This window comes from Rhipicephalus microplus, chromosome 2 (assembly GCF_043290135.1).
Source record: "Rhipicephalus microplus isolate Deutch F79 chromosome 2, USDA_Rmic, whole genome shotgun sequence".
NCBI classification, from domain to species: domain Eukaryota; kingdom Metazoa; phylum Arthropoda; class Arachnida; order Ixodida; family Ixodidae; genus Rhipicephalus; species Rhipicephalus microplus.
This window is the reverse complement of record NC_134701.1, coordinates 296,375,511-296,390,934: the sequence shown is the minus strand read 5'-3', so window position 1 is coordinate 296,390,934 and position 15,424 is coordinate 296,375,511. Positions and strand designations below refer to the sequence as shown.

Genomic DNA, 15,424 nt, shown 5'->3' with positions numbered 1-15,424 from the left:
TACAGGAGCCATCAGTCCACCTTATTTCAGAAAGTGGGCGCTATGCGGCGTCACATGAAGGTTAGGGCTGCTTGCATCACACGTGCGTTTGGGCGCTTTCCCACAAACATGCGATAGATCTGTGTCCTTCTCTAATACCACACACCTGTCAAATTTGTTCCTTGACGCGGCTTCTTTGTGGCTCGATGCAATGCCGTGCCACTTCATAGCGCTAGTGACCCAGCAGAGACGCCTCCCCATTTGTTGCCCGCATAGCGCCATGAAAGGCCACATGCTATCTGAAAGCACCGTATCTCTTACAGAGCCAAGCGTTGAACTCGAGGAATGGAAGACGCCACCCCATGAATCTGTGGGGGAAAATAGAGGAACCTCTGTTCATAGCATGAATGCTTTGAATATATGAAGTGGTGCATGCACGCAAACGTCAAAGAAGCCAACAGAACATGCAATTAAGTCATACATCTTTTTCTTTCCTTGTTTTTGTTACAGCCCGTAGTCGATAAAATTCATTTGACCAAGCAGCAGTTAGTATAAATGCGCTCATACGCCGGTTCTGATTCCTTTCTATATAAAACACTGCTCTAAGAGATTCACGTACTGTCTTTCTTAAGCTTCTACCTGGAATCTTTGTTTCGAGAATTATACGTCACAAGCACTGATTACAGCATGCGCCACAAGGTGCGCATACGTATCGTCTCTCGGCCACGCTTACTTAACTGGCAAATAATGCATCTTTCAGTTCGACCTTCGATGGAGGCGGAGACGCTGTAGGCCCGTGTGCTCAGATTTGGGTGCACGTTAAATAATCCCAGGTGGTCGAAATTTCCGGAGCCCTCTACTACGGCGTCTCTCATAATCACATGATGGTATTGGGACGCTAAACCCCACAAATTAATCAATCATTATTTCAGTTGGACTCGTGCACACTTATAACAGGTGTTCTTTTCTCCGCGTGGTGCAGGACTCCAGCATCTTTCGAGGTGGTGGGCGTAACATTGAAAGATGCTGTAAACGTCGAGTTTGCACCACACCTCGATGCAACTGCAGGCCGTGGGCCAACCTGTGTGTGAAAAGAACTGCAAGCTTCGTTTGGGGGTTCTTTCCATACCTTTAATTACTGGATTGAGTATTCTGCAGCGTTCAAAACACGGTTGGGGTACCCAGCTGTACCAAGCCTGTTTATCGGGTCATAAAGGCTAAAACAGACGTTGTCCGCACATGATTGTAGAAACAAAGATTTTAAGTAAAAAAAGGCCCCGTATCTGCATGCAATCTGCAAATGTCGTGGAAAGACGATAGTCTTGCGTGTGGAGAGAGCGAAATATTTATTTGATGTTCTGCGCAAGAAAATCAGAGAATGATTTTTTTGAGGCGCTGCGTTAGAGTGCCTCGAGCGTGCAGCGGAGGCGAACCAGCGCATCAAGTCACGTCGCACATGAGACATGAGCGCCACCTGGCAGTGTTCTTGGAAAACGAAGCACGTGGCTCTGAGACGGGTGTGCGCGCCCGTCTCAGGGATGATAAGGTGTAGAACGCAAGGCGATGGGTTGGTGCCACCACCATCACGTCTCACCTTCTCGTGCAACACTCACCTTCTCGTGCAAGCGTTGCATGGTTAGCGCAGCGTGATAAGCGCTACGGTCCCTAAAATTACTAATGTATGCCTTTTCTAGCAGACAGACAGACAGGCAGACAGGCAGACAGGCAGGCAGGCAGGTAAGCAGACACCGACAGACAGACCAAAATTTTTGCGTTGAAGGTCCCCAAGAAAGACTAAGACTATCGTCTTACAAAAAATAATATTGTGTTTTTGATTAGGCATGGTGACCGCATGCGAGATTAAGCACTGGTTTTGTGGCTCATGAACGGTAACGCCAGCACACGTGCTCTGCCCTAAAGAGTAACTATATATTCAAAAACTGTAGCGACATATCTTGAAGAAATTCTATTGCGAACCTCCGAGCACAGGCATTTTCTCTAAAAATTGTTCATCAAAGACGTCATCGTTGTAAATATTCTTGTGTACGAGCACTAGATAGTCATCGACCTAACAAAGGATGTGTTCCGCAGTATCAGCTAAACCTTCTGACACTTTTCTATCAACGCGGCTGAGGAATGCGTCAGCTACTACAGTCGACGCAATGCACACGCCCGCCCTCTCTTTGGCAACGCGAATGCCGTAGACTGTACCATGAGCAGTTCTAAGAAAGACTCCATCGTCAACCCCACCTTGATCGCGAGTCTAGCTCGTTGTTATGCACACCTTCACGCTCTCCAATAATTCATTGTGTGGAAGCGAATAGTCAAGGGCTTCCACGTCGATGCTCTCCGCACACGGATTCCCCAGAAAGGGCTCGCTAGTCGCTCTACAAGACATTGCTCTACAAGACAGTCTTTGTAGGAAGCATAAGACCCCTCAAGCCACGTGTGTCTTCCTCATACTATTGCCCAGAAAGGAACGTTATTCTTTTGCGTTTTGGCAAGATGTAAACTAAGGGCATTTTGTTTTCTTTTTTTTGGCGCGGCGCTTTTTAAAAATTACTCTCAATGACTGATCTGGCATTTCTCGCAAACAAGCTCTGCCCAAAAACGTGACCTTCGTTATCTGAGAGGATTCGCCTTACTTTTTCTTCTGCAAAAAAGACAAAAGTTGTAGGCAACAATTTCTTCTCCGCGGAGAATAAATCGCGAAATTCTGAAGAGCGCCGGCGACGAAGCTCTTCTACGTTTCTTGACAAATCCTGGCCGAACGCATACAGGAGACGGGAACGGTGTGAACTTCGGAGCTCAGTCAAGTAACTGATTGTGTTCATCATCGTGACTCGTAATTTAAATGCGAAAGCGTTAAAAAAGTGACATCGGCCGTGCGTACCCCACGAGTTCAAACACTTAATATGAGTGGCGCAGGAGGAATTAAATCAAAGCATTGTGCGTGGAAATTCAGTATTCTACTGTGGAGCCATGCCACGTCTCCAAACACTTTTGGAAAAAAAAACCCTATGCGGACGTAGTGTTGAAGAAACAGTAATTGTGGTGAGAGTGCTGAACAATAAATTATATAAAGGTTACATGTGTACTCCAATTACACAGGCGTCACGTCTTGTTAGCGTCCATTGTAGTTCAGCACGATCCGCTTAAGTTGGTCTGCGCAGTACTATCCAGGGCTGAGATCTTTGCAAGCAAAAATGCTGCATTTCCACTTATGGCTTTTGGTGTTTGAAATACCAACGTTCCTGTTGGCATCGTTTCATGACTGTTAACAACTGGTCATGTAAAACATTTGAGAGAGATCAACATACAAGTCGCTGCGTTTAACACTTGTACAGATGTTTAGCGTCATTTTGTATTGCTTCGCTCAAGAAACAATTGCACCACAGTCACTTTCCTTAGGCGTGCTTCGCATCACGTTGATTCCCAGAGCACGTGGGATCTGCCGAATTTTATATCTACCACAAATAGTACAGCATGGCAGGAGTCTAAGGTGAACAGCTGGTTCTAAGTTGCAATGCATCATAAGCATAGAGTCATCATGAACGGGTAGAAAAAAAACAGTTATGATAAACGGGTAGCAAATACGAACAGAGATTTTTAGAGAGGGGTAATAACCTACTCACGAATACTTCAATGAATTGTCGCACTTTTCATTTTTTCTATTTAACCATGACAACAGAGTTCTTTGGTGGCAATGTTCGTGGTTGTATGGTGGCATGAAATGTTGCTGCAGAAACCATTAACAAAGTTGAAAGATTACTGATTTTACCAGTAGCTTCTGCTGGTGTAGTTTGTAATATATGATGTACTTGTGATCGGACGTTGGTCTTTGGATAATTTGAAAATGTGGCGACTGGTTCTAAAGCATGTTGCACATTGTTCAAGTGGTGTTTCTCGCAGAAAGGGCCCGGCAGCATGGGAGAGACGCTTCCTGACACACGCACGGAAAGCGAAGAAAAATGCAATGTGAACATTTACACGATCAGCCAGCCTTGCTCAAGCGGCCGCAGTTCACCAACCAACATGAGCTTCCGCATGCGCAACTTGCAGCCGGACAGCGTCTCCACCAATCACGTTCGCCCTCCTTCTTCGGAGGAGAGCCTCGAGTCAAACAGGTCCGCCACCAGGTGAGTAATGTATTATGCACGTAGCGGTAGCAAGCTGTATGTCTCCGGGTGATGTCCACAGGGAACCTCTACTACCTCGTAGCGCCTATGGTATAAGACTGCAATATAAACTCGCACAATAAAGAATCCTGAAGTGGAAACCTGTTAAGCTTGCGTAATACACAATTATGTGCCTATGGAAAATTGCCTGAAAAGGCTTGTTGGAACTTTAACAAGGTGCATGATTGGGCTGGTTGGTGCTGCATGGTAGACGGAGAAAGCGCTTAACAGCGCAAATGACAAAAAGGGGATAGAAGAGACGAGGACGGAGTGCTGAACTAACAACCTTGCTCGAGCGTGAGCGCGAGATTAGCGAAGCCTTCCACATTCAACAATTTGGTGCTTCCTGTGTTCGAAGCATCGAACGCGTAATTCGAAGGTCGTAGGTTCGATTCCTGCTCACAGTTGGTGATTTTTTCATCCACTTTTCTTTCTTCTTATTTACATTCTATTGGTTTTAATAACTTCCCCTGTACATTCCTTGGCATTACTGTCTGTTATATCTCATTATTAATATGTTAAAACACGGAAAAACGAGCCCTTAGGTATACACTTCTTTCCCTTATATATATATATATATATATATATATATATATATATATATATATATATATATATATATATATATATATATATATATATATATATATATATATATATATATATATATATATATATATATATATATATATATATATATATATATATATATTTATTTATTTATTTATTTATATATATTTATTTATATATATATAATTATGGAGGTAAACCTAAGGATGAAATGAAAGAAAGGCTGCCCCCAAGGGTTACCCCTAGGTCCATTATTATGGACAATAACAGATCAGATTTGTTAGTTAAAAGAGTTTCGGAGAAAGCATTCATTCAAGCATTTGCTGGCAATATAGTAATAATAGTCAAAGGCAAGTCTGAAAGAGAGTTACAACAAACAGCAAATAAAACCTCACAAATAATAGACAACTGGATTGAAACTAAGCAAATTGAGTTTATTACACTAAAATCTCCTAAGATATTATTTGAAGGAAGGTATAAAAAGCCCATTGTTATTAAAACTTGGTGATAATAATATTTACCTAGACATGATAAAAATTTTAGGAGTAATATTTGACGAAGGTTTACGTTCTTACATCACCTGGAATACGTAAAAGAAAAGTATCACAATTGACAATGAATTTAAATATGTTTACTGAAAAAAATAAAGGGATGAAAGAGAAACATTTAAGAAAAATATGCAAAAGAGCAACAAAAAGAAAAATCACATATGCGGCACCGATACGGTATAGAAATGTATCAATTATGGAGAAAGAACTAAAAACAATCCAAGTTATACCAATAATAATAATAACTAAAGCATACCATACTGTGTATACCAATACAATAAATATATTATTAAACTTACCATCCGTTCAGCTTAGGATAGAAAAAGAAGTGGAAGTAGATAATATAATGCAGCAAAAGAAACCATTCACTTGGGCGAACGACGTATATGATACGCAGGGCATTAGATCAGTAGTTGATAAATGGGAATGCCACCTAGCGGAAAAAATGAGCTTTCCATATAAACTACATTTTGATAGAACGTTCAGATTTATATTTTTACCGATGGCTGATGTCATTTATATATTCCAGGAGCAGCGTTTGTAGCTTTTAATAAATTTTCAAAAATATTGGCAGTTAGATAGAACTCACTACCTAGATATTGCAACAATTTTAAGGCAGATGCTATAGCTATAAGCTGTAGGACCAAAATATGTCACTCAACAGAAAGAAGATCAAAGGTATCGAATAATTATAGAACTTTTATCATGTCTCCAAGACATTAATAATCCTGATAACCTAAACCCGTATATAAACGAAACAAAATAAGATTACACAAAGCAACTCAAAAGCAACAAATAATTAAGGTTGTGGGGTCTCGGCGAATCGAACGCGCGCATCGCCACGCCACGCTCTTGGAGTGAACGGACACAGTGGACACGGTCGGTACAAAGCACACAACATACATTTATTATTTAATTTAGACGACGATATCGTCCGCCGAATGTTGCATCAATTTTAATTAACAGGCTACCATACAAATAACATAACGCATTGACACACTAAACACACAATGACATGATAAACACACACTAACACACCCAACACACTAGCACATACCCAAGGCGGCGTCGCCAACGCCTGACCTTCCACGCGGGACCCCGGCGCGAAGCCCGCGGTGCCGAGCACCGGGGCCCACGCGACAGACAAGTTCGCGGCAGCCGCCACGCGCAGAAGAGGCTCGCGCGACGCTCGCCCATCACCAAGGCCCGCCCTCCGCCAGGGCCACCACTCCACCAACAGTGGCACTCAAAGCGACCACAACGCCATCTATCGCCCGGCGGCGGTCACCACCGAAATAAAGCCTTGGGGCGAGACACGTGCGCCACGCGGCGCAGACAACATTACAGGGGGGGTGTCAGCACCCCCACAAGGTATATGTGTAGGGACGTAGTGGAAATTTCGGCAATGAGATCGCAGATGAACTGGCAAAAAAGACAATAAATTACGGAGAAAAAGTTTACTTACCATTGTCGAAAAAGTTTATCAGCACCGAAATAGCAAAACAAATATGTAATGAATGAAATGACCGGTGTAAGCTGGAAGTACAACAAAACAACTGTTATAGTGAGGGATAGATCTCTTCCATTGATAAAATTCCCAATGCTTTTGTCGCAAATCACAATAAATCACAATTATTAACGGGCCACGGTAGATTCCCACTTCATCTACAAAGATCTAAAATGCGAAATAGTGACCAATGTTTCTGTGGGGCAATGGCTAAGAATCTGAATCATTACTTGAAATATTGCAGAATAATGTGTAAATATACAAAAAAACTAAAAAATAAATATGCGAATGATTTAACCACGAAAAGGAACCAACTCTTGAAAGATGCTGAATCACTCAAATTATTGGAAGAAATGTGAACTACATCAAGATAAATACTTACAACATAAAGTTACTTTTTTTCTTCGACAGGGGTAGGGAAAGGGACAGTAATTATTGGGAGTACAATTTGGGCAAGGCAAGAGAGAGAAAGGAAAGGGAAAATAAAAAGAAAAGGGGGGGAGAGAGTAAGGGAGAAAAAATATCAATTGACACCGTGAAGAAAAAAAAAGGTGAAAGAACAACTCTTCCCATTACCATAAGGTTTTTCTCTTTTTTTCTCTTCCCTTTTTCCAAATTTTCTTTTTTCCTGGTTCTCTCCTGCTACCTCAATATTATATAATTATAAATAGTTCTATTTCTCTTGAAATTATACTGGACCACTTGTTCCACCGACTTATTGCACTTATAACAAAATACCTTCTTTCATTATTAATAATTTGATTTTAAATTACTATATTTTCAATTGATTTACTTGAGCGATGGCAATTATTGCCTTCAATAGCCTTTTTTCTCAGATTCCTAATTTTATTTTATTTATTTGTTTTTGATTGTTTTGTTTTTTCTCACCATTCTATTGCGTTGTTTTCCAAATTCATATTCACTTAGTAATAGTCAATTTATATTACCTTATTTTGCATCTTGGTTCAGGGGACAAGATGGGTTTTTGAATTTATCAATAGATGATTTTTAGGAAAAGCCGGGTTATATGGATGAAAGTTTAACGTTTGCTGTGCACAGGCTAACAACGTCCTCTCCCACACTCGGATCAAGGGTTTGGATTCTTTAACGTTGTAACTGTTTGAATAATTACTGTTTGTAAAAAACGTACGAAATGTAACAAATGTAAAATTGTAATTGCCGTTTGTAAACAAAATGTAACATGTCTTACACTGCATAAAGTTGTCTAGTGTATTTCCTGTATTATATTTCAAGTTTCACACGCTTTATATTACCTAGGGTTACCGATTGTATTTCCTGTTCTGTAATTCAAAAGTTATTTTTTATGCTACAAGAAGTTACATATTGTATTTCCTGTATAGTATTCCATGTGCGCATAGGTCATATTATAGGAGGGTAAATAAAAACATAGATTGAAGAGCATATATTTTGATTCGATCAGTGGTCTCCGGGGTCGATTTCGTCCATTTGTGAAGTTAGCTGAAGGGGGAGCAAAAAAGGACGAAAAGTAAGCAAAATGGGACTGTACATGGAGTCTATTTGCTAGACTGTCATAATAGACAGCCTCAACATCAACCTGACTCTTTTCCTGGTTCGAGGAGATTTCTGAAATAGGATATCTCCAAGACCAGACGGACATTAATCTCCTCTTCAGGACTCAGAAACGGAGTCGAAAGGCCTACTGTGTTTTCGGGAAATCCTCGAACAGATAAAGGCCCCCTCCGAGTTCCTGAAATCCTAGAACTATTCAGATACGCATAGGTGGCCAATGGTCCTCTCCCTTTCAAAAACACGTAACATCACGTGTTAATTTCTCGGTCCAAAGTCGGTATGGAGAAAAACATTGCCCCGGAGAGTGTGCGTCGTGCATTGACCTAGAAGATCGGTGTGCGGGGCCGATTTACCATTTCAGGATGCGCGGGAATCACCATGATAGATAGCGGTGAAACGATGAAGCTCACCTATGCGCGTGCTCGTGGGCGTACCTCGTGAAAAGCTCCTGAGCCACGGGGACAGCTCGGCTAACCTGAAAGAGCAGAGCGCAAGAACAAGTTCGGGCCACGCCCCGACTGCTCGTTCTGACCCTCCGTGTCCGGGCCTCGTCTCGGTGTTGAAGTTCTCGGGTGGGTTCTGGACTAGAAATCGCCCCACCTCAACCCGGGTTCGTCTGAAGCAACGTTCTTCCCGGCCAGCTGCTGTCCTGGTCTCGGAGCAAGACGCTGTCCCAGGTATGTCCGCGGCAGTCGTCGGTACGCTGTTCTCGGTGTGAGTACAGGCAAGCCAAGGCGTTGATCACCGTACTGGGATGTCCCTGGCGGTTATCTTTTAGGCCAGGCCTCACCTCGGTACGGACTCCACAAGCCCGAGGCATACCGCCTCCTGATGATGAGAGAGCTCCAGGTCAATCGGATCGTTCACACTTCAAAAGTACAACGTGAGTGGACGAACTAAAACATAAACTTCCCTTCTGCGTAAGACCACGAACGCGTGTACACATGTGTGAGTTTATGTAGTGTGTATTCCCTTGTCCGGCTTCGTGTATATAAAAGTCTCTCATTGTCCTCGAGCGTCCTCTGTCCTCATCTGGCTAACCTGCGCCCACAGTTGCCCACAAATTTTGGCGAGCCTTGCCAGGATAGATCAGCATTACCTTCTTGCCGATGGCCAGACGGGCGGGACGAACCGATCGATTTAGAGAAATTGCACACGATCGGAACGGACAGGGGTCTAACGGGATCAGCACTACAGCAATCGGTTGACGTGGAGCGCGTAATTCAAAGGAACCTTCGCGCGGAACTTCGTGACGAGTAGCGAGAAAAGATAGCGCTGGAGGAAAGACCGCTGCACTCCGAGGAGCGCGTTTTGCAGTTGAAGATAAAGTTGCGAGATCAGACGACTGGTTCGAACGCGCGAAAGAGAGGGCGACCGGTAAGCGACGACGCAGCGTCCCAGCTATAATGGATTGCTGTGGCCCGCACAAGCTATCGCCACCATTCAATGAGATGCCAGATGACCTCGACGCATATTTGCAGCGTTTTGAGCGCGTCGCAGTGTCTCAAGAGTGGCCTCAGAGCAAATGGGCCTTTTCGCTCTGCTTGTGCCTGACGAGAGAGGTGTTATCCGTGATTAATCAACTTGACTCTGCTTCCGCCACCAACTAAGAGCACGTGAAGGCAATACTGCTATTACGATTCCCGTATACGCCTGAAGGATACCACAAGAAATTTCGTAAGGCGAGACCAGAGGACAAAGAGACGGGGCTCCAATATGCTTCTCGCATAGCAGGTCATTTCGACCGTTGGATGGAGCTGGCAAATGTCGAGAAAACATATGACGCTCTTCGTGACGTAATAAATTCAGAACAATTCATGAAAGGAAGCTCACCCACCCTGAGGGTATTTCTGAAGGAGAGGAACTGTAAAAAAAAATGGCACTCTTTAGCGCAGAACGCAGGATGCTTACTGGAAACCCAGAATTTGTCCAATATGGACAAGGACAAGCTAGATAAGGATAGCTCAGAAGATGCTTGCAAAGCATAAACTGCTAAGCACCTGTTCAAAGGCCGAAGTCCATGTTTCTTGTGCAATAAGATAGGGCACTGTGCGTTTGAATGTTGGTCTCGGACAAGAAACAACCAGTCAGCAACAGGCTGGTCGAGTGGCAGGAACGGGTCGTCGGCGGAGACAACTCAAACTCAGGAAAAGCGGTTGGCGTCGTGCACGCCGTCACCCAAAGAAGTAGACAACGCTCACACACCGGAAAAACCGGATGAAGGGTACGTCGTAATTCAGACTGGGGAGACTATCCCAGTCGTGAATACGATGTCGATGCCTACCCCAACTGTCGCTGATGTCTGAAATCTGCCTGTAGTGTGTGGAGATAGGTTTGCACTAGACTTACCTACTAAGCGCAACCGTGTAGGGATGCGACGTCCTCCAGTGCCGCTGCGTGCGACGACCCTGTGGCCGGCTTCGTCGTTTTCTCCGACACGGCGCAGGAACCACGCACAAGGCAGGAAAACAAGAACAACGGGTTCATTAACTCAAGATGCAGCACAGTGCGGCACTCATGGGCTTGCAGGCCGTATAGGGAACTCCGCAAGACCGAGCAAGTACGCTTGCCTAGGGCGCTACCACTCCCGCACAAGGGCCGAAGTCGAACGCACGAACGAGAAGCCGCCTGCTAAGCAGCGCGTCAACCTCTCGTGGAGGCCTGAGAGCATCTGCCGCGACGAGCGAATCGTCGGGCGCAACATAGCTCGTAGGAGAGGAGGATGTCACGTGCGGCCCAAAGGGAAATGGCGCTGCGTTGTGATGTAGGCCAACACCACCTAGACTATTCACAAGGCCCCTCCAGGGAGAGCGTGACGTCACGCTAGTTGCCCACCTGCACCCAGGCCGTCGTCGCCACTCGTTCTCGTTATATGTGCTGTGGGCACTTATTGAAAGCCGGTGTTTCTTTTTTTGTTCTTTTTTTCTTCCTGTGCGGTCTGTATTTGTTTACGCCTGCCTTTACACTTTAGTGATCAAACTGTAATAGTCAGAAACGCATTTGTAGAAGTGGTTTTATTAGGACGAAAGGCTAAAACCATCCTACCTCTTTTCTTGTTCAGGGTTTTGATTTTTCTCTCAGCTGCCTTTTTTGTGCGGTGCTTTGGATGGTGTCATTACGAAGTCTACAAAAGTTGTTCAGAGCGACGTTTGTTGCAACACGCACTACATGCCGCACGATAGTCTCAGAGGTATGGCCATTTTCACAAGTCTCTAGCTCAACATCTCCTAGCAGTGATGTGGTAATGGAACTTACAATGCCACGTTGGTTGTTCGACGCGAGGAACGCCTTTGCATTTTCTCCCTTGGTGAGCTTTTCGACAACAAGCGTCACCAGCACCATGTGCACAGTACATGGCTGCGGAAACTTTAAGCTTCCTCTTGACAACTTGTCAGTCATTGTGTTACCTTCCACATCTATGTTCCTGCTCTCCAGGACAAGCACGCTGCTGCAAAATGCGCACGACAGCTTCTTCAGTGCTGAATGAGCACAATATCCAGCGATATAAGCAACGACCTCCATGTCATGCTTTGGGTTGGAAATTTCATCATTTGAGATGGGAACAGAGAAGTTATGTTGCGATACTTCTGTGCCACTTTAGCTGCTGATGTCTGCCTGCGGAAGCATCAGCAGCTTTTGCAGACGAATTTTGTTTTCAGACTCCAGAAGCTGCCTCACGGAAACATGATATTGTGCACCAGCAAGCTGGCGGTAGCGACCGAAGCGATCTTCAAGAGGGTCAGTTTGAAATTTTCTCAGCAAGACATACTTGAACTTCAGTTCTTTTAAACAGTACCGCGACAGCTCAACAAGGGAGTAGCAAGTGAGTTTCAAAGCAGAATGTGTTTCCCTTGTCAAGCAGCAACGGCTCATGTTCACGCTGTTCCAAGCATCCAGCCAGTCTACCATGCCACTAAGGAAAACCAGCTGTTGATCCACCGTAGAATTCACTGGATTTTGAAGGGTGTCGTTCAGTCGGCGACCTTTCGAAGGGGTCTTCACGTTGACGATTTTCCACCACGTCAATATGATGTTTATGAAGAGAGCTGTTGAACTGGCACATGTGGTTTCAAGGGCATCGCCACGCGTCTCAAGTGCGTTTGATACAAACGGATTAATGACATTTAACACCAACTTTACATTTTGTCTCTCCATTGGTGTTGTCGATTGATTGCCTTGGAATTTAGCTTGTATCCAAGCTTGAGAAGCGATGTCTGCTCCAGTGCATACAGCTGCCGTACGGCTTCAAGTGATGCTGCTTTCATTCTGGGCGGCCCGTCGGGCAATATTCCTGACAGGCTCACTTCAGGAAAGTAAAAGCATATTCCTTTGTTTTTTTATTCATACAGTTGTTCCTGATGCATTTCAGTATGTGCACAGGGTCTATGACATAAAACAGAGGCCGATTGTTGTCGGCTGGATGAGGATGTACAATGCTTACTTCCTGTTTCTCTGAGAAAAACGACATCATTTTCCGGTTGAGGGAATTGTTGTCGGAAATTACAGCAATGACCCTGAGGCCCATAGATTCTGCTTGTAAAATTACTTTCTTGCAGAAGTCATGTAGAATTTCGGCGGTCATTTTAGCAACAGGAAGAATGTGAAGCACATCTTTGTTTGACGACAAGAGCGACTGAAGCATGAAAACATGAGTGGTTGTGGCTGCCTCTTGAGAATTGGCTGCAGATACAACTATGCTGCCCCCTTTATAATCGAAGTATGGCTTGATGTGAATTTCATCAGCCATTAGTGTCACCGTCTTTTCGTGCGGCTGCATGCCCTTCACTCTTTCTCGAATGTAGGAAAGGAAGTTCGATTCGTTTTGCTCCTTCAGTGGATCGCCTCCCTACTTGGAACAAACGCGGCGCAGGGTTGAAGGATGGGGTAAAGTCGACGTCGACGCTGATCTGGCAAAGTTATAGGCGTGCGGAGATATGGAGTGCAGGATGCTAGAAAACACTAATGTTTCAGCACTGTAGCGACAATTGGGGGCAGCGAGTGCGAGAGCTTTTTGATCATTTAGCAAACGAAACAAAGCACTGTGTTCTTCGTTCGTGTCACTGTCTTGGGACAGTTCATTCAATAAGGAGCCGATATGCTGCAACACTGACGCTGTTTTCGACGGACTTGCAACTTCAGGCGTCTCAGTCATGTGGTTTTCCAGCTTCTGGAGCAGTGAGGACAACGTCCGGATGTTGCGCACTGCGTCTGGTAACTGCGCCTCCACAAGGTAATGAAACCAGCTTGATCATACCTGCTGAGACTGCAAGTGAGAGATCAGCAAGCACAGTGACGGAAAACCTCACGTGCGGTGAAGGATTATCTTCGATGCGGAGAAACATCACACAACGATAGTTGGCCTTGATGGTCCAGAAATCATTACTGCATACAGCAGAAAGCTTGCCTCTTACGTGTTAGAAAGAGGACACAGCATTTTTCTCCGCTTCGCTTTTTTTGCGCATATAGAGTCCTTAATCGCTTTGCTCAAGGCCTCGTCTTCCATTCGAGCTCGTTTCGAGACAGGAGATTCTCGACGATTGCGTTTCGTGCTCAGGTAGGACGGACAGTTCGGAAACACCGATGGTATAGCATCTGACACTAGGCGCACCCTCTCGCTGTCAACTGTCAATGTCCGTCCCGACGCTGCGTCGAAATGTGACAGCTTTGTGAAGAAGTCAGCCTCGAGGAAGTGGAGTTCACCAACCTGCACCAAGCATAACAGTGACTTTATTACTTTCATACAAAACGGGCTAATGGGAACTTTGACACGAGCCTGAGTATTTTTGTTCTATTTTACCACACTGCCCTACCTGAAGCGCGACAAAACTACCATCTCCACTCATGATACTCGCTCCGTTCAACAGTAACAGAGCCAGAACGCCAGTAATGTGATAGAGCCGGTAAGACCACAAACTTCAGCAGTTTCTCACCTTGGAGTGTATGCTTGGTGTGAAATCCTTTCGCGGAATGGCTTTTATCCAAAACTTCTTCCGAGCTTCATCCTTGGGGAATGCGAAAACACGCACTTTGGGACCACTGTCATAATTGCCGCGGCACCCGGGAACACAACAACGTCCCATGTCGCACTGATCGATGTGTAATCACATACTCACAAATACAACACCAATAAAATAGGACACGTGGGAACGGACGAAGACTCAGAGCAGTGCGATGCAGCACCAGGCCTAACGCAGTCTAACCAGCGAAGCAGGTAGCGATGAAAGGCAAACCTGTCGTAGCTTGTCCGCCGTTCGGGGTAAAAAAGTGCGCGGGGTGACCAACACCACCACCTGAGCGACGCGTCCTCGGCCACTGGACAGTCGGTGATATGTCCGGGGAGAGGTTGAGGCTGCCACCCAGGATCCGGCGAAGGACGACTCTTGCGACGCGTCTCACGAACAAATAGAAGATGCGTTTAATTTACATATTTGCAAGAGCAGTACATTGCAACGAGAGCGTAGAGACGCGCCTTTCCATCAAAGGGCCCAGAGCGCACTCGAGACGAGCGGGCCAGCGAAGTCCAGAGAGAGAGCACAGCGCACTCCCGACACGCTCCTTTTATAGCCGTCCGTGCACGCGCTAGACGCCGACTGTGTGTGCCAGCGACGCTGATGTGCATTTCCTGCGGCGCACACAGACGCCTCCCGCGTTCCTGCAGGACGCGGACAGCGTTTGACCGTTACGACAATGAGCGTCCCTTGCAAGCCACCTCCTTGCTGTACCGGTCATAACATCGGACAACTAGCGTGACGTATGCCGTCTGGAGAGAGGGGTATGAACGGGCCTTGTAAATAGTCTAGGTGGTGTTGCGTAGGCCCGCGCAGCGCGCCAGCGTAGCGTGCCCAGACATGCCAGCACGGGAAGGAGCCGACGGTTGACTGGCCCAGACCAAGAGGTGCCCTGGCAGCCATCTTGGCGGATGCCGGTGCTTATGCGCGCCCGGGCTACGCTGACGGCGCGCGCGCGGCAGCTGGGGAACGAGGCGCCAGGTTGGAGGGCGCTCTCGATTCCCACAAGTGAGAGGATTGCTTGAGGGCAAAGCTGCATCTGTACGTCGAGATACGGGATGCAACACGGTAGTGGTACGAAAA

General features: G+C 45.6%; 1 protein-coding gene across 2 annotated transcripts in view; it reads left to right on the top strand.

The window, feature by feature from the left end:
* The window catches only part of LOC119178576 (proton channel OtopLc), a 114,911-nt gene that overhangs the window by 33,211 nt on the left and 66,276 nt on the right, over positions 1-15,424 (top strand). For both annotated transcript variants that reach the window (XM_075882305.1, XM_075882303.1), the window contains exon 3: positions 3,892-4,118. In XM_075882305.1, the coding sequence (XP_075738420.1) occupies positions 3,892-4,118 (227 nt within the window). The remainder of the gene's footprint in view (positions 1-3,891; positions 4,119-15,424) is intronic.